Source organism: Lethenteron reissneri, chromosome 45 (assembly GCF_015708825.2).
Source record: "Lethenteron reissneri isolate LAM-NWPU_2019-01 chromosome 45, ASM1570882v1, whole genome shotgun sequence".
Lineage (NCBI taxonomy): Eukaryota > Metazoa > Chordata > Hyperoartia > Petromyzontiformes > Petromyzontidae > Lethenteron > Lethenteron reissneri.
In genome coordinates, this window is record NC_083823.1 from 6510568 (window position 1) to 6538034 (window position 27467).

Sequence of the window (27467 nt, forward strand, 5' to 3'; positions counted from 1 at the left end):
TCAAGTTGGGAACGTGCCTGAGAAGGCATCTGCTGCCGGGGGGGGGGGGGGTGGAAGCAATGAAATCAGCTCGTGTGCGGGTGCTTGATAGATTGTTACATCACAGGACTGTGAGAGATGAAAAGAAAAAAAGCCTGCACTTGAACGGTTTTGAGAAGAGCATCCAGGGAAGTTGAGAATCGGCCGCGTGATGTATTCGTGTTCACTCTTGTGTCTCGTCGTGCCCTAAACGGTTTGTATGTGTCGTCGTGCTAGGTGTGCCGGCACATGTGGATGGGACTGTACAATGAGCGCTCTGCTCTTATGCCTGACTTCAAGGACCCCCAGAAGGCCAAGGAGTTCCTACAGGACAAATATGAGAAGCGAAAATGGTATGCACTGCTGCTGCTTCGTGTTGATTTTCTCCGGTGATCCTCGCTGCGGCGGCTTTTGGCTAACCATAGAACAAAGACGGTCACTGCATCGTGTGTTTTCAGATGCGCTTCTGCGGCCGTCTGGAACGCTCTTCCTTACGATATTAGGAAGACACTGGAGCTTTGCACGTTTAAATCTAGATTGAAAATAATTTATTTTGAACTGCGTTTTTAATTTATTTAGTTGTCCTTTCCCCGCACCTCCTGCGAAAGAAGTTCAGCATGCATACAGCGCTGATTCATGCCCAGAGCCAGCCTGTGACTTGCTTCGGGTCGATGTACCCAGACCAGATATCTGTCACTTGTCGGTACCACACGAGGTGGTGTAACTTTAGCGGGTTCCAATTTTTTCACGTGGTCAACAACAATGAATTACACTGTAACAAAAGCTAAATTTGTTCCTGGGTAGTAAGTGTTAGTTCCGAATTGCTTATGCCTCAAAAGTACAGAAAAATGCTATTATTCCCCACAAACTTTGCTTTTGTGACCAGGACAGTGATATTTTGAAATTTCCCTATTTTCAATGAGAAAACGTGTCCATTTGTGTCTTTTGGTCACATAAAGTCCTGGTCACAGAAACAAAGTTTGTGGGGAATAATAGCCATTTTCTGTACTTTTGAGGCAGAAGCAATTAGGAAATTGTGTTACATATTGAATTACGTGATAACTATTCTAAATTAAGTGGGTTATCAAGTAATTCATTCTTAACTTTGGAGCTTTTGTGACTGCAGGAATTATTCTTTGGTTCTTTCGGTAAAGTCACGTATAAAGAAAAAATAATAAATTAAATAATAGCATACGACGTTTCGATTGCAACACAAGCAATCATCATACATCAGGTATAATGAAATAGCGACATAAAATCTAACCAGAAAAAATTATAGACAGACATATAAGCAGACAGATATCACCAATATCACCACTTGGTGATATCTGTCTGCTTACATGTCTGTCTATAATTTTTTCTGGTTAGATTTTATGTCGCTATTTCATTATACCTGATGATGATTGCTTGTGTTGCAATCGAAACGTCGTATGCTATTATTTAATATATTATTTTTTCTTTATACGTGACTTTACCGAAAGAACCAAAGAATAAGTAATTCATTCTTTAGTGGCCGTGTAAATACATCAGTAGAGCTTAATTTCAGATGCTCCTCGGTGGTACCATTTTTTGCTCTGGCCCATGGACTCTTTTTGAGACTTTGGTGAATTCTTGCTCAAATGAGCATTGAGGAAGTACCCATACCGTGGCAGGGGCGAGCCTATCCATTGGTGAACCACTGTTGAATTTCCCACAAAGTGGAACTCATTTTATCCTCGGTTTAACTCGTAATCTTTATTATTCATAATAAAGGTGTTTTGGGTTAGATCGCGTAAGTATAAATGTGTCGTTTCTGGAATATCGCCCGATGATGCTGGATGTAATTACCAGCGAAATGTCGTATTCAAATTGTAAATGTTGTGGATTTACTCTGCAACACACTGGTGGGCTGAAGTAGTAACTAATTGGCGCGTTGTTTACGTGACAAACCTTACTGGCTGTGTCGGGTGGTGGAGGATTACGACTATGATACTTAGGCGATCTAACCTAAAAACCTTTATTATGAATCATTTTATTCTAATCATCCATTTTCTCTGGAAACCTGAATTGAGTCGTGCGAGAGAAAAACGGTATTGTGTGTGGGTTTTCTGTGTGGCCCTCCAGTTTTCCTTCAACATGCAAAAAAAACTAACTTGGTAATTCCCAACTTTCTGGATCCACAGATTCCTGTGAACCCTTACATTTTTTTTATGGACCACTGTGTTTAGCCTGCAACAATTGCACGGTCCACTTTTCACAGCCATATGGAGCACTAGTGGTCCGCAGACCACAAGCGGATGGCAACCACACATTAAGAAACTGGCCATTTGTCCAGTGCTGGCCCGTTCAGCAAAACAATCCGGGTGTGAGATGAGCCCAGATGCAAGGGTAATAATGGTTGATGTGGCAGCCCACCCGGGACCATAGCCCTCTCAGTTTTCTGGGCTCCAGGAACCGTGCATTTCTCACGGTAGTGGGGGGGGGCGGCTCTCGCGTCGCCGACAGGTTCGTTCCACCGGAGCAGGCCCGAGCGACGGCGGTGGCGGCCGCCCACACATCACTGTCGGGCTCGTCGGCGAGCAGTGGCAGCAGCACGCCGGAGGTGCGGCCCCTCCGGGCGATCGCCGGCCGCCTCACGCCGACACCGGACGGCCTCAAGCACACCCCGACGCAGGTGAGGCCTGCTGTCACGCGGGCGGCAGTGGCACCAGCCGAGCCCATCTCTTCGCTTGGCTGTGGCTCGTTTGGGGAAACGTCAGCTGCGATCGATCCGCTGCTGGGTTAAGGCCTCGTCAAGCTGCCCCCCCACCACCTCTTACGATTTGGCGATGCGACAGTATATCCAGCGACTGCACCCGATCTGATTTCATATTCTCTTTGGTTTTTTCGGTAAAGTCCCGTAGGTAAAAAATGAAAGAAAAATAAATTATTTGTATTTTAATTTTTTTTAGTTTTCTTTTTTCTTTTTCACCTACGTACCGAAAAAAAAACCAAAGCGTATGGACCCTTGCAGTCACGAAAACTTCAAATCTAAAATTGATTTCATATTGCTCCCATCTCCTCTGTGGATGTCCCGTAGGACGCATTCCATTCCTTGGCAATCGGTAGAATTGTATGTAAGCAGAACTCCTCGTGTCTCCAAAAATTTACTTGGTCCGTCGGCCTATTATTAGCTTAGCAGACCTGTATTTTGAAGCAGCATCTGTTTAAGCAAGCAAACTCCGAACCAGTTTCCCCCCTCCTTCCCATAGTTTCTATGCAGTGCCTTTGCCAATAACATCTGCTAATTCAGCAGCAGTTCTCGTTTTATCAGGCGATTCATTGTCAAATTGTTTTATTGTTACTATCGTGGTCATTGTTCCTATGAACTTCATGCTTTGGTGCCTCCATCCGTTTCAAGGACACGTTCTACCAGATTAACTGCTTTCTCAGTTGTCCTGTGTTCAACCTCCATCGTGCAGAACACAAATTGTCTCTGCCCATTTTCCATCCACGCACTGCTCTCAGACCTGGGAGCTCCATCCCGTCATCTCTCTTCCGAAGGTTGTGTAACTGTGCTCGGTTCAAGAAGTGTGCTCTTCTCTGCTCTACTCTTATTAGCGTTCTTGGTCACTGGCCACTTTGCAATTATGACCTTCAGCCATCTGTTCAGTAATTGATCATAAAACCCTACAAAGTCACGATCATTTACCTGAATAGAGCTAACAGAACAACCCAACCATGATCATAAACAAACACTGCTCCTCACTCAACCCTAACCATTACTGAAATCCTGTGTAAATAGTTCACTATCTCAAGCATGTGCTGTTAACAGTTTCTGCTTAAACATGCCCGGTCTGACCATACATTCATGCTCACAGCACATTGGGAAATTGCATAGCCTTGGGAAAGTTATGCGTGACTAATAGGTTTGAAATGTCGTCCTCGTATCGTGGGCAGTTTCACATCTGACGCATATGTGTGTTATAAAGCAGGTACTCAGCGGTGCAGTGTTGCGAAACCGTAGCCCACTTGTGTACGAAGGGAGGGAGCGGGCAAAGACTGCACTTTCAAAACCAGCAAAAGACTTCCTAGGGATGCCCACGCTGGTCTATAAAACCCTACACAGTTGCCTCAATAATTGATGTGTTCCCATGGAGGTTGCATAAAAGAGCTTCGCCACACCGGACGCACACACTCTGGGAAGCTCAACTAATTGGTTCATCAAAGCGGAGGTCGGATTCAAATGACTCGTGAGCATTCTCGTCTCTCCTTCCACGCCATACCGCCTGCGCACCCAATGACGGAGCCAGGATTTTCAGGTGGGGGGGCGGGCAACCCCTCCAGCAATGAAAAATGATAGAGGAGTTGTTATTAAGTAAGGACTTGTCCCTTGCTTTTTATTCGACGCGTGTGCGGCGATGGCACAGCCATCGATCGAGGGTCGAATTCGAACCGTGTGTGATCGGCATCGTGCTCGCTGAATTCGTGTACTGTATACGCAACTGCGCACAATTCTGTGAGTCACTTATAACTGCTTTGCCGTTACTTATTGCCAATTATGGACTCATACTATTGTCCTATCATCTCATAGAGTCCCTGGCACGTAATAATATGCTACACAGTGGCAGTGGGGGTCGCCAAATGCCGATTTATTACTAATAAACCCCAATGATCCGATCGAAATGAGAGATTCGATTGGATCATTGGGGGCACGTGCCACCCCCACTGCCAGTGTGCGCACCCCCACCCGCCCAACCACTGAGCAATACCAGCCACCTTCCCAGCCCAACAGCCCCTCGCCCAGCCACCCATCCAGCTACCCAACTAACCAGCTTACCATTCAGCCACCCACCGACCCATCCAGCCACCCATCCACCAAATCACCTACCCACCCAGCAACCCACCCACCCTCCCAGCTACCCACCCATAATCCCAGAATTCCACCCAAGTAGCTAATAAGTCACCCAGCTACCCAGCCACCCAAGCAATCGCCCTCCCAACCATCCAGCCGCTAAGCCACCTCGCAAGGCTGCGTACCCAACCACTCGCCCATCCCACCCACCAAACCAACCCTGGTTGGACAGCACAAGAGACGTGGCCTTGTGAAATGACAGTGTACCCCGGCCGGTCCCGAGCTATGTGGATGGGCGGCATGTTTGCTCGAGGTGTTGCCCAGAAATGCGGGTAGGCGGGATGCCATTCTTCGTGGGCGTAATTTGGCACACGAGCGGCGTTTGCGACAGGCGTGTCTGACGCGCGTCACTTGTTTGCAGGCCGAGTGGGCTCAGGATGCTGGGGGAGAGAAATGTAACTATTTCACACGCGAGTCGCAAAATACAGGCACGGGAGGCGGTGCATGGATATCGCGAATAATTGTGAACTTTTGCACGCGTTTCCCCCCCCCCCCAGTGAAATCAGTCTTCCTGCAGCGTGCAGCCTCACAGCAGTATGATAACACGGCAGAATATCGGTGAACACATTGCACAAAACTCCGAGGAGCAAAAGTGTCCACGAGAGATATTATTAACGTGAATAATGTACAGCTAAAATTAATAAAAGTAAAATAAAATAAAAATCACGACGTTTCGGAGGCAACACAAGCCTCCGTCTTCAGGTGGAACCGTCACAGCACGATAGCTGTATCACGACGTTTGGAACCGTCACAGCACGATAGCTGTATCACGATAGCTGTATCAAGTGATACAGCTATCGTAATTTTTATTTTATTTTTATTTTACTTTTATAAATTTTTTACCTACGTGACTTTACCGAAAAAACCTAAGAATATGAATCCTTGTAGTCACGAAAGCTTCAAATCTAGAATTAATGTGCAGCTCTTCATAAATCCGATGCTGGATTGAGGCATCCGTACACCGTGTCGATCATGGGGGTTGTTAGACCATGCCTCTCTGCACTCCTCAGTGTGGGTAGTTGAAGCAGCCTATAACATCCTGCCATGTACCTTGGTCGCAAACCTGCTTGGCTTCCGAGATCTGACGAGATTGGGTGCATTCCGGGATATTTTGTCATAGACCGCCTTCGAATACTGCAGTAAATATGAATACTGCAGTAAATAAACAAATATCGCACTTTCATTGTAATCTACAGATAGTAACAGTAACAACAGTGGTGTGTTTTTTGTTGTTTTGTTAACGTGCTTTCCCTGGCGGTTGTGTCGGTGCTGCGGGTCCACTCCAGTCCCCAGCTGTGGGCAGGCCACAGTCCCACCCTCAGCTGCAGACGAACAAAAAGGCATCCCACGTGGACCTGCTGGGGGAGCTGGGCGGAGACCCCTTCGCCGCTCCCTCCGTCGCCTCCGCCAACTTCGCCTAACTTCAGCGCCAGCGCGGGAGACCTGGGCTTCGGCTCGGCAAAGGCCGGTGCGTTTGGGCGCATTTTTTTTTTGCCCGCGGTCACATAACGATGGTGGGTTGGGGATGTTATTTCAGCAGCAGGCAAACAACATGGGAACAGAAGCGGTGTGTTCACAGATGGTTCACACGTGTCGGAATAATTAATATATATAAAATTATAATATATATGCACATGGCACTGGGCTGGCTCCAGTGGTTAGTACCCACTGTGCGTGGTGTTTTTCACGGTATGCGTTTGATTATTTATTTTGGTTACGTATGGACATGCCGGCAAGTGAGCTCCAGTTGTGCAGCCCAGCCTCGGCAGGAACATTCCATTTTTGTTTGGTTATTTTTACATTGGTATGTCAGATTTAAACATTCGCACACCCCAAACGTGACATTTAGAAAACCATACGTTTTATTTTTGAGTTGTGATGCTTTTGTGTCTTGCATGCATGCTTAATGTTAAGTATTTCTGCATGCCTGACTAGATGACTTAGATGCCTTTTGGCTTTTCTTGTGGGTAGCGCCTGGCCACATACAAATACATATTACATTTAAAATGTTTTAATTGGAATGTTAAGTTGGATTGTTCTCATACCTCCAGGGCAAATGAGTCATTGGAAATCATCTTAATGCAAATATTCAAACAATCCTACCCCTGATAATTGTCTTTAAAGCACATATTATGGAGAAGCTGACATGGTTAGCGCACTGGACTTGCAATCTAGAGGTTGCCAGTTTGATTCCATCTCCTGGCACAGCAGTTTAAACAACGGGATGAGTTTCTCACCTCCGCCTATATCTACCCAGCAGCATAAATGGATTCACCAGTTAGTCGATCGGCAGGTCACCTGTGATGGCGTAAAGTGTGGGTACAGCTACCTCTTCCAACACGTCTGTTCAATGTGGAAGAGTAGACCAAATACCCTCTCGAGTTCGCTCTAGTGGAGGCCCATCTGCCAGCAGTGGCGTGAGCAAGCAACTGCCAAATTGCGCCTTACCATTTTTTTCTCATGGTTATCAGAATTTTTTGAATAATTTTGTGCAATCGCGCAGTAACGGTGGTGATTATCATCATTTTTTTGGAACAGCTCATACTCAGTTCCTCCTGAATTCTAATGAACATAGCATACAGCTCACACTCGACTATCATCTTGAGCACGAAGCTAAATAAGCCGAGACTAACGTCTTAACGTCTCGGCTTATTTAACGTTTGCAACTGTTAAAGCCAGAGGAAAATCTCTATTAACCGGCGGTGTGCAACACTTACTCATGCGCTTGACAGCGGTGCTATGTTTAGGCGCGATTCCCTGGCCGTTTCATTCCTGTTATTGGTGCTGTGTAGATGCATGTGGGGCCCTGTCAGCGTATTTCTGTGTTAGTTGTACATCTTAAAATGTGTGTGTGTACTTGTTATTACGTGTGTTGTTTTGTGTCAATTGACACACCCTGGGCACCCTTGCAAAACCAGGTTCTCCATCTCCAAGGGATTATCCAGGTGAAATATTATAATAAATAAAATAAATTAACATGTAGGTTACAGACATGTTCAGAAGTAACCCTGCAATATGTGATTTAAGCTATGGTGCAACTCATAATTATTTTCTTGATAGGAAACCCAATGGCTCCAAGTTGCTCAGTCATTGTTTGGAATTATGCTTGTCTCAGTGTGTGGTTGGTCAGATTGTTTCTGTGCCTGGCTGGTCAGTCAGATTGTCTCGGTGTCTGGCTGGTCGGATTGTCTCGGTGTCTGGCTGGTCAGATTGTTTCTGTGCCTGGCTGGTCAGATTGTCTCAGTGTGTGGTTGGTCAGATTGTTTCTGTGCCTGGCTGGTCGGTCAGATTGTCTCTGTGTCTGGTTGGTCAGTCAGATTGTCTCGGTGTGTGGTTGGTCAGATTGTCTCGGTGTCTGGCTGGTCAGGCAGATTGTCTCAGTGTGTGGTCGGTCAGATTGTCTCGGTGTCTGGCTGGTCAGTCAGCTTGTCTCGGTGTGTGGTTGGTCAGATTGTCTCGGTGTCTGGCTGGTCAGGCAGATTGTCTCGGTGTGTGGTTGGTCAGATTGTCTCGGTGTCTGGCTGGTCAGGCAGATTGTCTCGGTGTGTGGTTGGTCAGATTGTCTCGGTGTCTGGCTGGTCGGGCAGATTGTCTCGGTGTGTGGTTGGTCAGATTGTCTTGGTGTCTGGCTGGTCAGGCAGATTGTCTCTGTGTGTGGTTGGTCAGATTGTCTCGGTGTCTGGCTGGTCAGGCAGATTGTCTCGATGTGTGGTTGGTCAGATTGTCTCTGTGTCTGGTTGGTCAGGCAGATTGTCTCGGTGTGTGGTTGGTAAGATTGTCTCGGTGTCTGGCTGGTCAGATTGTCTCGGTGTCTGGCTGGTCAGTCAGATTGTCTCGGTGTGTGTTTGGTCAGATTGTCTCTGTGTCTGGCTGGTCAGTCAGCTTGTCTCGGTGTGGTTGGTCAGATTGTCTCGGTGTCTGGCTGGTCAGTCAGATTGTCACGGTGTGTGGTCGGTCAGATTGTCTCGGTATGATTGACATCGTCTCAGTGTGTGGTTGGCGAGATTGTGTTGGCAGCTGAGCGGAAGGGGTGCGTGTTTTCCAATTTCAGCGTCGAGTGGAGGCACCAACTTCGCCTCGTTTGAGGCGTTTGGAGCACCGGGTGCGCCCACTGGCTTTGCCAACTTCCCCAAAGCAAACCAGCCCGTGAGGGCACAGAGCACAGGTACCGCATCTCAATCCTTTTACCTCAATCACCCCTCTACCCTGCCGGTGTTCATTATAGTTGCAATGTGTGATATGGTGACGATCATGAGAATGTGCAGCCCTTAAAAAACAAAAAACAAATTTTATTTTACCAGGTAAGGTCCACTGAGCTATACAGCGTTTTTTTCAGAAGCGAACTGGCCACAAATGATAGCTCAACGAAGTGGTTTATTACGTGGAAATTTATAGCAGCCAAATACGCGAAACGTACATTTATAAATGTGGAGGGAAAAGCCGGAGAACCCGGAGAAGCATACACGCGACAATGGAGAGAACGTGGAAACTCCAAATGTACAGGCATCTGGGTTGGGATCGAACCCACAACCTCCTCCATAGCAGGCGAGGTAGTTAATATCTCACCACCACAGCACCCTGATTCACTGTTGAATGAGGGCCTCCCCACTCCGCGGCGATCATGAGGGTTGTTTGACCGTACTTCTCCACACCAGTCGGTGCTGGTTGGTGAAGGGGTGGGCCGAGAATCTGGTTGAGTTATCGCTCGATACCGATGCTTGCCAGGTTCAGAGCACAGGCTGTCAACACCTGCGCCACCTTCTCCACCAGTTTTAAACTATAAAGTGTTTTAATACAAGTGTATCTCCAGATGGTGTCCAAGACAAACTGCATGGAATGCACGTTGTACTTACAAACAATAACAAGAATTAAGATAAGGGTAACAAAGCTATATATATATTAAAAAAACCCAAATGAAAAGTGTTTGACAGATTGAGCCACAGAGTGATGACACACTATGCACAAGCCATCTCAAGCACTGCCACCCCCCTTACGATAAACTCGTTGTAATGTGTATTAATAGATTGAAGTTGCAACTGAGGGAAAGGGGGAGAGGTATTCATTTGGATGTAGGTGCAATCGCATATGTAGGGACATTGGGAACAATAGGGAAATAACTGAGCAATGGAGGAGATGAGCAAGAAGCGGGCAAGTACTTAAATCTGAACTTAAAGATGTTGGAGGGAATCCACATTGGTGAAAACTGAGGGAGAGACATGCAAAAACCGGGGCCGGCAAAGGAGAGGGAGCGACCTCCCACCGTTTGAAGGTTGATTTTGGGCTTTCATAACCCTCGCAGAATCAAAGAGTTTAGATTCGCAACTTCGCAAACGTTTGTCTGATTATTTTGGTTAAAACGCGTGCATGTCTCCGTTACCAACTGCGTGGCAAATGGCCAAGGCGCGGTGCTTTTCGGCCGTTTAATCATGATCGGATTCTGGCCCAAAGTTTCCCTCCGCTCAAGCAAAGCGTAGTGGGGTGCGGTGCTCATCTCTGAACATGAAAAAGTGGTCAAAATACCGAAAATCAACAATAAAAATTGATCGGTACATCGAGGAATGCAGACAGACATTGAGTGGTTGTTCACCCCAGTGAGCGGGTTGTTATGCCGAATTTGTCAAACCCAGATTGCTGAGAAGAGCAGTCGCCACTTGTTCTGTCCATATTTGCCCCGAGTACACTCGTGCCAACACAATGGCGACTCTGTTTATCATTCCCCGAACACGGCCATTCCCCCCCCCCGCACACCCCCCCCCCCCTGCTATTGACATGTGGCGCTACCGTGCCAGTCATCAAACATTGTCGCGCTCTGCCGTCAAGGGGGTCACAGTCACATGTTAGTGCCGTGGACACTTGACAGCTAAGAATTCCCGGTATTCTTAAGCAGCAGATTTCCTTAACGTGTTCCGTCCAGTTCTGCTTCCGTTCATTTTCCACGGCGTGTGATTATTTTTTCAACGCTGGTTTTTGCCTGTTTTTCTTAGCGGTCATTACTTTAGCAAGAGGCGTATTATAACATCTCTCTTGTCGGCTCATTGTCAGCAGGACACATCCTGGTACCCTAGCAATATGTCTGCGGTAAAAGTAAAAAAAACTAAAACTATAAAATGACCATGACATCTTAATAGAATCCTATCCATGAATATATTGGTGTCAACTCAGGGTTCAGAGGTCAATGGTCAGTGTCTGCCAGGACTTACTCTTGGCACAAAGTCGAGTAATGTTCCCCGTGTTTAACGAGATCCATTGCGTGATGCCATACTCCCACCACATCCGTCTTTGTTTCTCTATTACCCTACTACCTTCAATGTCCCCATGGATAATGTGTGATGGTAGGCCTCCATCTAACCTCTGCTTGGTCCTCTTGATTATGATTTTTTTTATTTCACACAACTTGTTCCAGTTCTCCACTATATGGTGCGAAGCAGAGGGTATTTCAGGAAAATGTATTATTCTACTATACTTTCTATGCTCCCATTGTTATGCTCTCCACCTTCACCAATCCACAAAGATCAGCATGGTGAAGTATGGTCAAACAGAACTCACAAGCCTGTAAGGGCGTGAAGAGGCCCGCATCCAGCAGTTGATGAACAAAAGGGCTTCACATATCCATGCGCATATGTCCAACTTACTGGCTATATCTTACTATGTCAATCGCACCACACAGACCTTACCAATAATGCGGCGGCCAGCTTCACGATGAATTGAAACAAATTCGTGTTTATACTCCGTTGGTAGTGGTGCTCGCTCGCGGATAACAAACAAAAACTCGACACATCAATAAACACTGCCCTGAAAGCGAACCCATACATTCGGTGACTTTTCTGGTCATATGATGGGGGAGATTTTTTTCACGCAATGTCCCTCCTTCATAGTACGTAGGAGACAGCGTTGTTGACAAATGGTTGTGGTGATGGTTGTGGTGGTATCAATGGTTGTGGTGGTGATGGCTGGAATGGTTGTGGTGATGGTGGCGATTGTTGTGGTGGTTGTGTAGTGAGTTCAACTGAGTCGCAGACGCGCTTCTTGGAGGCAACACATTTATTAAATCCAACACACGGGGTACTACCCCTTAACAAGATAACAACCTATGGTGGTGGACCACCAGGCTAACTACACTAATTACACTGGCACTAGCTACGACGGACCAGACCCCCCAGCTTGGGGTCCAGGTGCACGTGTTGGTGACTCTTGTAGGACGTAGAATGTAGATTCTTCAGGATAAACTACAGCAGCCGGTCCCTCTCAGGGACCCGGGTTATATCCTCTGTGGCGTGGCTGGCTCCGCCCTTAGCCACGACCACCGTCTAGAATCCTCTAGCAGGATCTCGACCCTGTCACGTGACCACCCCTAGCCCCCACCTGGGGCCCCTGTGTAGACTTTACCGGTCACGTGTCCTCTAGGGTCAACCAGAGTGCGATGGCCTATAGTAACCCCATCCTGTAGGGGTCGGCACTGCACCCACATATACTTGGTGCCCGCGATGTCAACACATCGCACGCCGTGCCTCTCTAGAGCCGGCATTACACAGTGACATCCGTGATGTCACTACAGTTGTAATGGCTATGGTGGTGGTGGTGGCTGTTGTGGTGGCGGTTGTGGTGGCGGTGGTTATCATGGTTGTGGTGGTGATGGTTGTGGTGATGGTGGCGGTTGTGCAATAGACGGCCGCGTTTACGAGGTACCGCCGCCGCGTTTGCTTCCGCTGCTCTCAGGGGGCACGTCCAGCTCGGCGTTCCCAAGCTTCGCCGACTTCGACAACTTCCCCAAGTCGTCGAGCGCCGACCTGGGCGCTGTGTCCGCCGCGTCGGCTGCCCCGAAGGGCAGCGTCCCCCCGGCCGACAAGTACGCGGCCCTGGCCGACCTCGACAGCTTGTTCAGCACGGTGACCAAACCGCAAGAAGGTGAGAGGATGTTGGGTCGCCCGCACGCCCCTCACGGTACTGCCATACACCGAGACAATCTGAACGAGAGAGGGCCCAGAGTGTGCAGGCGTCGTGGTCCAAGTTTGTCGGCTAATAATTTCAAGAGAAAAGTAACCCCCTAAATTACTCGGTTGGGATCGTACATTGCGATCGCTGTCGTCACCCCCCGCCTTTTGCAAAAAACTCAGCAGGACCGTCCTGCAACCAAAAACAACTCTTGACAATCAGTGAGGCTTTCCTGGGTAAATAAGGGACATTATGGTATGAAGACGAATGCTGTGGTGGTGTAGTGGTGAGCACACTTAACTTGCAATCCAGAAGTCGCCAGTTCGGCTTTTCTGCAGCCTTTCCTGGGTGAACAGATGCTGTTGTATTATCAGCGTTAACAAGTGACCTTACTGTTTAACACGTAGGCTTTCGCGACCAATATCATCCATAATATATGTTATTTTTTGGTTAGATCGCTTAAATATAAATGTGTTGCTAAACCTGCCACCACCCGACACAGCCAATTAGTAAGGTTTGTCACGTAAACAGAACATGCCAATTCGTTACTTGTACAGCAACACCGGTGTGTTGGAGTGCAAATCCACAACATTTACAATCGGAGTACGACGTTTCACCAGTAATTACAACTAGCTTCATCAGGCGACAGCCAGATCTGAGAATAAATCCTCCTGTTTAATTCCTTAAAGAAAGGGATAGAGATGTGATGACGTCACTTGTGAGCCCTTCGCATGCGAAGTGGGGGGGGGGGGGGGTTAATGAAGCAGTATAAATTACAATTGGTATCCATTGCCATTTGGGTTATTTAGATGGTAATGAACGCACATTACGCGTGAACATTATTCTTGTACCTCCTGTCGTTTGCATGTAATAAAAATAGCAGTGCCTGTTATTGTCTGTGTACGGGTAATCCCCATTGATGTATGGTGACCTGTATAGGCAAGCATTTAAATAAAATGTTATTTGATGATTCGCCTCCAAGCAGCACTAGACCTGTTGCTATCCGAACGGTTAAAAAAAAAATTCCCTTTCAATTTCGATAGATTCTCTAATTAGTCTTGGCCAGTAGTCACTAGTTTTGCACAGAACTTCAACATTATCAAAATCAATTGAGTGTCCTTGTTGGCACGCGTGTTCTGCCACCACCGACAGTTGTCTTTGGGAGTATTTAATTTCTTTGGTGTTCTTTTAGTCTCGTGCCAATCATTAGTCCTGTCTGCCCAATATAGCATTTGCCACAAGTACAATTAATCCGGTACACCTTCTGTTGATAGCTTCGGTAATACATCTTTAGTATAAGATATTACTATTATTATTACGTAATAATAATACAAATGTTACTTTTGCACTCGCTTTGGTTTCCTTCATTGGTGTTCCTGCCCATCAGTCGGCTTGCCAACGTCCGGACCTCCCGGTGACAAGTACGCGGGTTTGGGTGTCCTGGACGGCGCGTACGGGGTCAGCGGCACCCCACCTTCGGCCTCGGCGGCCGTGCACCACTCGGCCAGCGTGCCCGCACCTCCCTTCCCAGGTACCAGAGCCACCTGGGGACAAAGTCGCAGTTTTGGTTGACGTTCAGATGTGACCACGTCTCAAGACGTGTAGCATAGTCTCGACAGGGCTCGATTATTGCAACTCGCTACTCTCTATAGGAGTCGGGCAAAATACATTATCAAGCTGCAGCGTGTAGAATTTTTTTTGGCACGTGCCAGGACGGGTACTGCAAGATCCGACCGTGTCCGTCCAGTGCTCGCTGAGTTGCATTGACTTCCGTTTGCCAAACGAATACATTTTAAGGTCGCACTCATTACACACAAAGTGTTTGCCACAAATGAACCACAATATCTTGCTGATTTCGTCAAGGAACATAAACCGTCACGCAAACTCCGGTCATCCTCGCAGAAGCTTTTGGCTAATGAAGACTGCATCATGCGCTTTCAGATGCCCTGCTGTGGCCGTCTGGAATACTCTCCGGGTATTAGGAAGCCACTGGAGCGATGCTCTTTTTAATCTAGATTGAAAACTCATTTATTTAGAACTGTTTTTTGTGTTTAGTTTGTTATCCTTCCCCGCACATCTGATGAGCACGGTTGGCTATGTACGATGCGAAAGAAGTTCAACATTCATACATAAAATGCGCTGTACGGAAATGGGAAACGGTGGGCGTGTTTGTTGTAGAAAAATAGGCAGACAGTCTTATGTAGTGGGAAAAGGAAGAGGTTGGAGCATAGACTGGAACAGTGGCAGGGAAATTACAGCAGGGGGGATGGCTGGGGGAATTGAGTTCCAGACCATGGTGGCAGCAGACGAGAATGAGCGACCTCCTAAAATGAAGCTTGACTGGAGGATTCGACAGAAAGGTTTGTTTGCTTGAGTGGAGAGTGTTTGTGAAGAGATGAGAGGGGTGAGGTAGGAGAGTGCGTGGAGGGGCGTAGATGGAGATGAGAGGGGAGAGGTAGGAGAGTGCGTGGAGGGGAGTAGAGTGGGATGAGAGGGGAGAGGTAGGAGAGTGCGTGGAGGGGAGTAGAGTGAGATGAGAGGGGTAGGAGAGTGCGTGGAGGGGAGTTGAGTGAGATGAGAGGGGAGAGGTAGGAGAGTGCGTGGAGGGGAGTAGAGCGAAATGAGAGGGGAGAGGTAGGAGAGTGCGTGGAGGGGAGTAGAGTGAGATGAGAGGGGTTGGAGAGTGCGTGGAGGGGAGTTGAGTGAGATGAGAGGGGAGAGGTAGGAGAATGTGTGGAGGGGAGTAGAGTGAGGTGAGAAGGGAGAGGTAGGAGAGTGCGTGGAGGGGAGTAGAGTGAGATGAGAGGGGAGAGGTAGGAGAGTGCGTGGAGAGGAGTAGAGTGAGATGAGAGGGGAGAGGTAGGAGAGTGCGTGGAGAGGAGTAGAGTGAGATGAGGGAGAGGTAGGAGAGTATGTACAAGTCGGAGTGTACCCACAAGTACGAGCCTTACTCTTTGGTTCTTTCGGTAAAGTCACGTAGGTAAATAAAAATAAATTAAATCACGACGTTTCGGACACAACACAAGCATCCGTCATCAGGTGGGAAACATCTCAGCAAAAAGCAGTTGCTGAAATAAACAAAAGAGCCGCTGGTGTTGTGTCCGAAACGTCGATTTAATTTATTTTTATTTACCTACGTGACTTTACCGAAAGAACCAAATAGTATGGATCCTTGCAGTCATGAAAACTTCAAATCTAGAATAAGTACGAGTCTTGCTTTTACAGTGGCGGATGGGGTATAGCCCTATCGGCGAGCTGAACACCAATTGAATGACATCTGTTTATTTCTTTGTAGGTGCAACCAACCCGTTTGTAGGAGTGGGAGTGTCTGGTTCTCCAAATCCTTTCCAGACAAATGGTGAGGTCACACTGCACATGGAGAGATATGCAGAGCTTTCGAAATACACTTTTGGTTGTTTGCCTTGAGTCAACCTGTACAAGCCCAGCCTACCCATCTTACAGACTGCGAGATTTTTTTTTTTATAAACCACAATTCTCAATAAGTTAATTATCTCAAAGCTTGTTAGATTTCATCACCAAGCACTCACTGATTCACATTTTGTCACTCGCCTCCTTATCACTCTTTTATTGCTACCACAATGGTTATTGTTCCACGAACTTTACTCCTTGATTATTCCACCAATGTTGAGTACACACATCTGCCAAACTGTTTGTGATTCACACTGTTCGGCTGATTCACACTGTTTGGCCACCGCCGTATTGGAGGTCAAAACATTTATTTCTTATTCTTTCCCCGCATCACCCGACTTTGGAATGCCATCCCATCATCGCTTTTCATGCTGGGGCCTGGCTGAGTCAGCCTAGGGCAGCTCAGGAGGTGCCAGGTTTTTCGACTGCGCAAGCCGAGCCGTGCCGCTGACGGGCGCGCACCATAAACGAATCGAGACGCGTGTTGATGACGCGGTAGTAATGCAACGTAATGACTGACGTCGCATTGCAACGATGAAAATTATAACGCCACTTCTGGCCCTGCTTTGGGTCAAGCCACATACAACAATGCCAGTTTCTTATCTAAATAAATATAAATTAAGGGACACTCTCCCTTAAGTTGTTTCATGCAACCTGGCCCAGATGTGTCATGGTTTGGTTCCGGCTCAGTTCGTCAAATCGGCAATGGAAAACCGCCTGTGTCGTGAGAGCCCCGGGTTGGCTCGGCTCGGTTGTACCAGTGGAAAAACAGAGATTGGTTGCAGAGCATCGAAAATGAGGCCGTGCCACGCGATTTGAGCGCTACCTGCCCTTACGCCTGCCTCACATGCCGCACCCTCCCCTCTCTGCCACGCTCCAGGGTTTGCCGCGTTCAGTTCGGCAGGAGCGCAGTCCGGGTTTGGCACTGCAGCCCCGGTCTCGGCGTTCGTGCCGAGCTTCCAGCCGGCACCCAGCACCTTCACGCAGCAGCCGCCGCCCGCACTGGCGGCAGCGGCGGCAGCGGCAGCAGCTGTTTTTCAACAGCAGCAGCATCAGCAGCAGCAGCATCAGCAGGCTGCCCTCCAGCATCAGCATCAGCAGGCTGCCCTCCAGCAGCAGCATCAGCAGGCTGCCCTCCAGCAGCAGCATCAGCAGGCTGCCCTTCAACAGCAGCATCAGCAGGCTGCCCTTCAACAGCAGCATCAGCAGGCTACTCTGCAGCAGCAGGCGCTGTACATGCAGCCGCCTGCCTACCCTGCACAGCACAACGGTAAGTGTACAATGCTGCTGTGTGTATAGTGTATGTATGGTGCTGGCCACCCACCCCCCATGTGCCCCTACCTGCCATAATAATAGCTGCTCGCTAAACGGAATTTGCCCGGTCTGTTAAAGGCAACACGTAGAATCTTTGTAGATCATTTGCAATTGTCGTCATTGTTGTTGTGTTTGTCTCCTCTAGGCACTCCCTTTGGAGCATTCGTGCAGCCCAAGGCAGCTGCTGCGGTCCCGTTTGCGCAGCCCATCTCTGCGATGGTCAACAACCCCTTCATGGTAGCTTTCGTCTTCGTCACACACACTTGCACCACCAGCGCAAAGATAAAATCTCACCTGTTGCCGTGCCCGTGAAAGATGAGCGGCTTCGGCGCTTTCAACGGCCATCTAGCTGGCAATCCACAGTCTCCACCACTTCGTCTCCCCCTCGATTCGAGGAATCGTTACAATTCAGATTCACGGTTCAATTTAGGAATCCATTATCATTATATCTATGCGACCTTTTTTTGCCAGCATCCAATATGATGAAAAATAAGAATAGGTTTTACCATTTCTGGCAATAAAACAGGTGTTAAGATATTCAATCACCAAATAGAGAGCCTTTTGCCTAGGCATCAAGTCTGCATTAACCACACATACTTGTGGTAAAACATGCAAACAAACATGCTCTTATAATATATGCTTTGTCTTTTATCATTATTATGATCTGTGTTGTGTTTACCGTCTGGCTTGTTTATGCGTCTGGAGAGACTCACTTCTTATCACGTTTGTATATAAATTGCACAATTGCAGAGGGTTCATAGATCCAATCCCTGTTTACTATGGGACAAAGCATTTGTCAATAACACTGTGGCCATGAAAGGAAAGGTAATAGGCAACGTTCCAGGCAGTGGGCTCTCTTCATAGCACGTAAATATCGAGGCCAGAGAGGTCGCGTGGATAAGTCTTTTAAGTATATCATAGGCAATGCTCGCCTATTATATACTTTTCCTTTTAAGGCCACAATGTTGTTCATGAATGCGAGTGTGGTGCTTGTGCAGCATTGCCACAAATGGAGTTTGACCAAATAATTTGTTTAATTGTGGAACGAAAAGTAACCTCATCACTACACGCCTTTTTTGCCAGCTGCAAAACTCTTTACTTCCATTCATAGTTTCTACTTAAAATCAATGCCCATTTGTTTACATGTGTTTGTTTGTGTGTTTTTGAAAAGGCGGTAGGGCGTAGTGCTGGCCACCCACCCCCTCGCGTACCATTCCGGCCTTCATAGGTGCACGCTAACAGCACTTGCCCCAACAGTCAGTTCAGGCTACACGGGGGATCTGTATCTTTGTTTTGTATATAAAAAGACCAGGTTAGTTGTTTTTGGAGTTCACACATCTGAGAAGAGTAATCTGGGGCAGGGTGATATAGCTCTGCTTGCTGACCTGCCCCTACTGGACATCCTTGAAAAAGAGCTTTATATAGCCCATCATATTCCTCCTGACTAAATTAAGATGCTGATTTCTGGCTTAATACCAAATACCTAAAGGAGATGGCTAAGAGAAGGCAGAACAGCTGTGGATTCAATCTCCCTATGCAGAGTTTTAAATGGAATTCCCTCCTATACATTGCATTTCCCCAGCTACTCCGGTCGTCCTCGACACATCAAATGCTCCTGAAAATGTAATTGGCCAAATATCTCAATGCAGGACTATCCCGAAACATAAGCCTTGAGGCTCAGTGAGACTTTTACCCGGGTAATTAAAGGGGCATTTATTATTTATCGCATGAAGATGGATCGTGCAATGAAGGATGAGCGCTCGCTGAACTCGCAACAGGACCGTCTTCGTCGGTTTGATTCGTTCTCCTGGCTTTGCAGTTGAAACAATTAGCACGTCTCTTAATGCTCCCCCCCCCCCCCGCCACTGACCCCCTCTAATTCACCCGGTATAACTTTACCCCACTACAGCAGGCCACGTGTAGTTGGGGTAAAGTATGGGTAGTGCCACCTCTTCCAAGGCGTTTGACCAGCGTGGAAGAGTAGGCCATGAATACCCACTTTCGGAGCCTCTTGAGCTCACTCGAAGAAAACAAATTGCAGTCCAGCACCTTTAGTCTACTTTTTATTATTTACATATATATGTGCTGTTACACAGCGGTAGACTTGCGACACGTTGAGTTATATTAACACGTGTTTTTATTCTCTCTTCGTTTCTCGAACCAGGGTGGAACAAACGGCGGGCAGTTTCCCGGCAGCGCCGCATCCACCAACCCCTTCCTGTAGTCGGGGCGTCCGGCGTGTGGGCGTCAGAGAGCAGCGGCATCGCAGTCCTCCCACACCCTGACTCCAGAGCGACATTCGCGGCAACTCCCGGGAACATAAGGAAGCAAAAGCACGCCCCCTCCGTGCTTCTGCCCACACTGCAGCAGACACCCGCTCCCTCCGTGCTTCTGACCACAAGGCAGCAGACAGCCGCCCCTCCGTGCTTCTGACCACACGGAGGCAAGCAGCCGCCCCTCCGTGCTTTTGACCACACGGCAGCAGACAGCCGCCCCTCCGTGCTTCTGACCACACGGCAGAGCAGACAGCCGCCCCTCCGTGCTTCTGCCCACACGGCGGCAGACACCCGCCCCTCCGTGCTTCTGACCACACGGAGGCAGACACCCGCCCCTCCGTGCTTCTGACCACATGGCAGCAGACAGCCGCCCCTCCGTGCTTCTGACCACACGGAGGCAGACAGCCGCTCCTCCGTGCTTCTGACCACACAGAGGCAGACAGCCGCCCCTCCGTGCTTCTGACCACACGGCAGAGCAGACAGCCGCCCCTCCGTGCTTCTGCCCACACTACAGCAGACAGCCGCCCCTCCGTGCTTCTGACCACACGGCAGTGGACTGCTGCCCCTCCGTGCTTCTGACCACATGGAGGCAGACAGCCGCCCCTCCGTGCTTCTGAGCACACGGCAGTGGACTGCTGCCCCTCTGTGTTTCTGACCACACGGCGGCGGACAGCTGTCCCTTCACGAAACCCCCCGGTCATCTGGATCACCAAGGCTTCTTCATCTCGGAAGCACCCAAGTTTCATAAAAGGTTTTGGGGGGGGGGGGGAACTGAGGCGGCAACCGTTGTTCCAGACTGCTTTTATTTTAAGAGTGCATTTTAATTCATTATCAATAGTGTGGGGGGGGGGGGCGTGGAGGGGGCACTTTTGTGGCAGGTGGTGTCTTGGTTTATGTTAACCCTTTTTGATATTTTATTTGCTTCGCTGGTAATATAGAATTACAAATTTCCAGCCAATAATTATGTTTAACTTGTAATTCTTTTAACAATGTCTACCAGCCATTAAGCATTGGCTGGTGACACGGATGATGAGAATGATGTCTTACGACGAATCATGAATGGATCTGAAAATCCCTTTTAAGTCTGAACTTTCAGCTGTCTTCATTTCTTTAATCTAATTTTCTTGTATGCAGCATGTATTTGTTTTTATATTCTGGCGCCTAGCGTAGCATTACCTGTTACGCCTTTAAAAGCGTCGGATCAAGAATAGCTCTCGTGTTTCACCGTGTCACTCGTGTTGAATTCAGATTATATTAGTGCAGCCAGTAACTACAGACCGTTGCCCTGTTCAATTCTAGAAAACTATCCATAATAGAGTTTTTTTGGGGGGTTAGATCACGTAGATATATACATGTGTCGTTAAACCCGTCACCACCCGACACAGCCAACTAGTAAGGGTTGTTGGAGAGCCAAGCCACAACATTTACATATTCTGTTTACGTGACAACCCTACCTATTGAGATGTGTTGGTTGGTGGCGGGTTTAACGACACATTTATATATTTACACGATCTACCCCCCCCAAAAAAAACCTCTTATAGATATTGGTCGCGAAAGACTACGTGTTAAACTCTAGAAAACTAAAGAAGCAATTCGTGTAAAATTTCTGTAACAAGCTAATCATCATAGGAAACAAATGGAGATGCAATCCAATAGATGATCATGCTTTGCACAACAGCACTGTGTTAACGTAATGTGTACAAAGACTCGCCCCCACCATAGGAATGTGGAATTTCCACCACCGGCTAACGGCTGTAAACAGGAGATGAGCATCAGTGCCTCATTGTTCAAACAGGTCGTGCCGACTTGGTGAAAATTCCAATTTCAATTAATTCCCACGCAATATCACAGCTTGATAAAAAAGTGAAGCTTCACTTACTTTCGCAGATAAAGATGCAGCCTCGGCAGTTGAAATGGGTTCGCCTGCAGGACATTTTGCCTGATTTTTTGCTCAAACTCTCAACTTCCTTCCATTGGCCTCCCACATCTCAGAACAAGGTGGGGGGGGGACCGTCTCTTCGTTTCTGCAGCCGGGTCCGGTGCTGAGCACCTGCCCTCTACCGGGCTGACGGGCAACTTGCTTACGAGGCGCGCTTTGCAATGCAATGTTTTTTTCTTAGATTCACGTGAGCGTTCGCTTGATGCGATTCCCCGCGGTCGCTTCAACAACGAATCAAAAGTTGCCTAACACAAAGCACCTTATCTCTGCGTGGCCTCCTGGCTTCTGCCCCCCCCCCCCCGCTTCCCCACTCGTTGTGTAATGATGAATGTTAGCCCAACTCTCAGACGATGTGTACGATAGTTCTGCTGTGGATTGAGCAAGATTTCTTACGAACTTGCGTTTTTACTGGAATCAAAGTCCCCCAAGTACGCCTGCCTTTAACAAGAGTGTGCATTGGTGTAATTGTGGCTCGCAGCGTAGTTTTATTTAATCACGTATATTCTGTTATTTTTACCAATCGCAGAGAAGAGTAGTCAATCGACGAAGTGAGCTTTTTGTCATTCGCAAACCTACACTCGTGTTTGAGATGACACCGATTTTGGATTTAGCTGTCATCTCGGCCGCTGCCTTGTTATTATTTTTCTTCCCGGCAATTAATCTCTGTCTGGGGGTTCAAAGTTCATCACAGTGTGCAGGTGTTGGGGCTGTGTTGGGGGGAATTGTAGGTACATGCCTATTTGACTTATAATCAGAATATTTATTGAGACTGGAGCAATCCAATGAGCTATAAATCTCTTTTTCACACAGGTGTCCAGTAGGGGCAGGTCAGAACGTTATGACAACAATACAAAAACACGACAGTATAGGAAAGGTAAAAAAAAATATTCGAAAAAAATACAAATCAAACTAAACTTTTTTTATTTTACCAGGCGAAGCCCACTGAGCTATATTAGCTTGTTTCTCAGAAGCGACCTGGCCAAAAATGATTGCTCAACGAAGTGGCTTATCATCACGTGGACATTTTTAACCTCCAAAGAAAAACAACAACAACAGCGATTATGGGGGGCTGGGGGGGGTTGCCCCTGGTGAAACAAAAAAAAGATTTTGAATACCCATATGGGCTCTCGTTGCGAACTACGATTCACTTGATCGCTGGTGAAACCCACTTGGGTGTTGAATCCGCAGTCGTGCAGTGCCAGCGGTGTGTCGTCCGCACGGTTACGGTCGGCCGTGTTTTTGTTTTGTGCACATGTGGGCACGTCAGACTCCTTTATAATACTCGAGGCTCATTTTCACACATTCTAACGAAGTGTACACAGCAGATTGCAGTCATCTCGTTGTCTCGTTTTAGAGATGTAAACTTAAAAAAACAACACTTAGTCCAAGTGTGGTTTAAATCCGTTGAGTAGTGTAACGTATGAATTTGAGTTAAATGTTAGTCATGACCGTAATCTTAAAAAATGTGAAACGTTGAATAAGTTTAAAATATAGGAGTCATTTACACAACGAGTCTCTTTGTAACCTCTGGAGTGGGGGCAGCCTCTCATTAGAGGAAGTGGAATGTCACTCAAAACTCAAGCTGTGCCGTCCACGGCAATTCTTTACCGAGCCCTGTCCTGTGGCTACCATTTCGAGAGGGTTAGACTATTTCTAAGTTAACTTGTTGGGTAAATTCCCCGCCCCCCACCCCAGCTTATCCCGATTGTGCTATCGGTGGCTAGTCACGGGACTAAAGTATCAATGCGGATCTCTCGCAGAGCATAGCAACCGTTCCACAGAAGCGGATATCACGCAACTACATCTTGAGATCCCTTTGCACAGCAGATGGCAGCACTTTCCCACCCTCCCAGCCACACGGAGTGTCAACCCGATACGATACAGTTTTTATTTTAATTCTCGGAGCTGAAATCTTTGCCCAAGCTAAATGCAGAACTAAACTTACATGTGATGGGTTTTTTTTTTGGTGCGGTCACTGGTGACCAGGCTGAGACCATCGATAATGATGTCGTTGTTCTTGCTCGACCTCGCACAGAACCAATGATCACTTCGTCCCAATTTTAATTTAACGTACGTTTTAGCGCCACTGGAAAGCTGTATCTATTTGTTGAACTTCTTTCGCGCCGCACGTAGCCAACCGTGCCAATCAGACAAAAAACTTAAACACAATCAGCAGTTCTAAAGAAAGAAAGCTGAACGGCTTTTAAAGTAAATCTACCTTTCGTTTTCTGTGCTCCCCGTACATCTTTTCAATTTTCCACCTTTTTTGCGTTTGGTGAAAACCTGTAAAGTTTGACAGAGAGTTCGTCACCCAATATCAAATCATTTGCGCACTGTGGTATTCGCACGTTTTAGAGATGTTTAGCCGCTTAAGTTTTGCGTTCCGGGCGCGACGTTGCTTTGTGTAATCCCAGTTTGTTATTTTTCATGTAAATTTTTGGCAAACTTTGACGCTAGCACACAATGCTCTGATGTCACGGGATCTTTAACTTCCCCCACTGTGAGTCAGGTGTCACGTATTTATGGTTTAAACACACACTGCAGTATTAACCAGAGCGGAGTAGCAGATTTGAACCGTGAAACTCTTGCAACAAGTGGCGAACGTGCTGGGCTATTGTCAACATCATCTTCGCTACCACGTACGTTATACATGTGTAGAAATGTATCTGCTTGTAGGAAAAAATCACGAGCTTTATGTTGGGGGGGATTGTATTTCGTTTTCATCTCGCCTGGATTAATCCAAGTGCGTCGCTACACACACTTTAGGTTAGGGAATACCGTTTGCGCTGGGAAAGCTGGCGTCTTGGACACTTGACCAGTTAATCCTCACACTGGATTTTATTTAATTAAGGAATTCGTGGGCTTCAAGCGTCTCTGGCGTTCGCTTTAACAGGCGGTTTATTTTGCGACCTTGTGTTGTTTTTTTTCGAGCAGTATTTATGAAGGTGTCGTCAAAGCCCCAGTTTGTAGATCGCGAAGATGGGTAAAGCCGGGACGATTTCGGTCTATTCACCGGCTTGTGTGTGCTCCCGTTATTCGGAGTGCTTTTAAAAATTCTGACCGCCGCCCCCCCGCCCCTACATCCCACCGCTTTCCGAAGGCAGGAAACCTCCCAAGCCACACCCAGCGTGACGTGGGCTCGATGATGCTGAAGGCGTCACAAAGCGGCCCCCACTCCCTCCCCCGTCTGTCCGTCACCTCCCCATCGGGTGCCAACACGCGTTGCACAATTTGGTCGAGCAATCTCACGGATAGCGATCGATGGAGTAATAATCGATTTTAATTCTGGATTTTAAGTTTTCGTGACTGCAAGGATCCATACTCTTTGGTTCATTCGGTAAAGTCACGTAGGTGAAAATAAAATAAAATGAAAATCGATTTTACCCAGACAAATCCCGATAGTCCTGCTCCTGCATTGAGCTGACATGTAGCATCCTCGTTTGTACTTTGCACATCTCTTCGGCTGTGATCTCGCATCTGTGTTGAGATGCACGAGCGCTTATTCCGCAGTTTACAGTGCCCTTGAGCCGTCCTCGCGTAATTTTACTTTCTCGAATTAGTAACTCGCACGGGGGAGGGATTAGAGGTGTAACAATGCATACAATTAAGATCACTTCCAAAGCTCACGATATTTGCATGGTGGAGCGGTGGTACAGTGGGTTCACACGCTGCTCTTTGAACCCGGAAACCCAAGTTCAATTCCCAGCGATGACTCGCATCAGTGGCGAGGTGATTATACAAATCGGCCCTGGGTCTTTTTTACAAACCTGCAATGGTCAGCATGGTGAAGTATTTTCAAGCAACCCCCCACAATTGATACGATGTGGGGAGGCCATCATCCAACGGTGGATTTACAAGGTGCTGTAAATTATAATTATTAGCGCGTTTGATGGATTTCACAGGACCCCTGCAGCCACTAGTGGCCGCTGGATCATGACGGTGACAATGGATTTCTGTAAAAGTGCAACTGCTTTTTATTTTATTTCTGGTGTTTTTAGTACCTGTGAGCTGAAGTTGTCAAATTGTTTAACCTATTTAACAGTGTCGGCTGAGGAGGAGAGTGGCTGCGTTTAATGAGAGGTTCAATTGACCCATTGGATAGTTCATTGTAAGAAGGTTATCTTAGAAAAGTTTTAATAAGAAATCAAAGCAATTGGGTCATGTTGCAACTCCGAATGCTCAAATACATGTCGCTTACATCAACTTTGTCTCCGCAACTCTTGATCCTTGGGTTATTTCAAAGCCCTCTTTTCCCCATTAACCGCGCGCACCGTTAATAAGTGCAGTGGGGTTGACCCCACTGCTCTTTCAAACTTTCAATGGGCGCGACTGGGACGGCTCTGAGTGGACTGATGAAATGACATTCTGAAAAGTCTCTCAAACGGAAACTCTCATCATCATAAGTCTCACCGCATCAAATACGCAAGTACATTTGACAAACTACCTGTATATAAAATGGTAAAAGTTTTACAAGAATAAACAGTATAGACTGTGGCTTTAAGCAGCAGATTTTTCATTTTATGTAGTATACGCTATATATATTTTTTTCCCTGAGCCCTTTTTCGCTTTGGTTAACGTGTATTTCTTTGTGCTAAACAAACAAAAATGCAGTGTGCCGGGTTTTGCGACAGCTTGGTTTACGTGAAGGTAGCGCCGCCGCGGCGTACGCGCGTCGACCGCCTCGTACCGGGCGCTCCGGCCGCTGCCCCGCCTGCTGCCTTATGTCCGCTCGTCTTAGTCTAAATCGCAAGCAGGTGCGTGTGCACAAGTTGTGGGTGCGTGCTCTCGATTCACAGCCGCTGGTGCCTTCTTACAATCGTCTCGTTTAAAAAAAGAAACTTGTGAAAAACCCAGAACCGCTGATGTGCACGGGCGCCTCCCACAGCCGGCATCTACGTGACCGCCGCCGCCACCAGCAGTAGCAGAATGGTGCGAGGCAACGCCACACTCGGAAAACGTCGCTGTGGTTTGATGAACCCGATACGCGCGCAATTATACGGACGCCTAATGACCAGGGGTCGGCAACCAAAATAACAAGAAGAGATTCTAGATTTGAAGCTTTCGTGACTGCAAGGATTCATATTCTTAGGTTTTTTCGGTAAAGTCACGTAGGTAAAAACATTAAAAAGTAAAATAAAATAAAAATCACGACGTTTCGGAGGCAACACAAGCTTCCGTCTTCAGGTGGTACCGTCACAGCCACGACAGCTGTATCAAGTAAATGAGAGATTGCAGGAGCTACCACTTATATAAACGGAGTGGTAGCTCCTGCAATCTCTCATTTACTTGATACAGCTGTCGTGGCTGTGACGGTTCCACCTGAAGACGGAAGCTTGTGTTGCCTCCGAAACGTCGTGATTTTTATTTTACTTTTTAATGTTTTTACCTACGTGACTTTACCGAAAAAAACCTAAGAACAAGAAGAGACATTTTTGTTCCAATTCGGTTAATACAATAAAAAAAAAACTTTATATTGCAAGAGCCTCGCAATTGACCCATTGGATAGTTCTTTGTAAGAAGGTTATCTTAGAAATGTTTTAATAAGAAATCAAAGCAATTGGGTCTTGTTGCAACTCCGAAGGCTCAAATACATGTCGCTTACATCAACTTTGTCTCCGCAACTCTTGATCCTTGGGTTATTTCAAAGCTCTCTTTTCCCCATTAACCGCGCGGTGGCCCTGAATAT

General features: G+C 47.3%; 1 protein-coding gene across 1 annotated transcript in view; it reads left to right on the forward strand.

Moving 5' to 3' along the window:
- Positions 1 to 26915, forward strand: part of LOC133353815 (arf-GAP domain and FG repeat-containing protein 1-like) — a 36369-nt gene extending 9454 nt beyond the window's left edge. Inside the window, exons 3-13 of the mRNA XM_061570236.1 lie at positions 256 to 371; positions 2503 to 2671; positions 5253 to 5257; positions 6178 to 6359; positions 8943 to 9056; positions 12608 to 12796; positions 14211 to 14354; positions 16119 to 16181; positions 17133 to 17522; positions 17712 to 17803; positions 19731 to 26915. Coding sequence (XP_061426220.1) covers positions 256 to 371; positions 2503 to 2671; positions 5253 to 5257; positions 6178 to 6359; positions 8943 to 9056; positions 12608 to 12796; positions 14211 to 14354; positions 16119 to 16181; positions 17133 to 17522; positions 17712 to 17803; positions 19731 to 19790 — 1524 coding nt within the window. The 3' untranslated portion in view covers positions 19791 to 26915. The remainder of the gene's footprint in view (positions 1 to 255; positions 372 to 2502; positions 2672 to 5252; positions 5258 to 6177; positions 6360 to 8942; positions 9057 to 12607; positions 12797 to 14210; positions 14355 to 16118; positions 16182 to 17132; positions 17523 to 17711; positions 17804 to 19730) is intronic.
- The last annotated feature ends 552 nt before the right edge of the window (positions 26916 to 27467 follow it).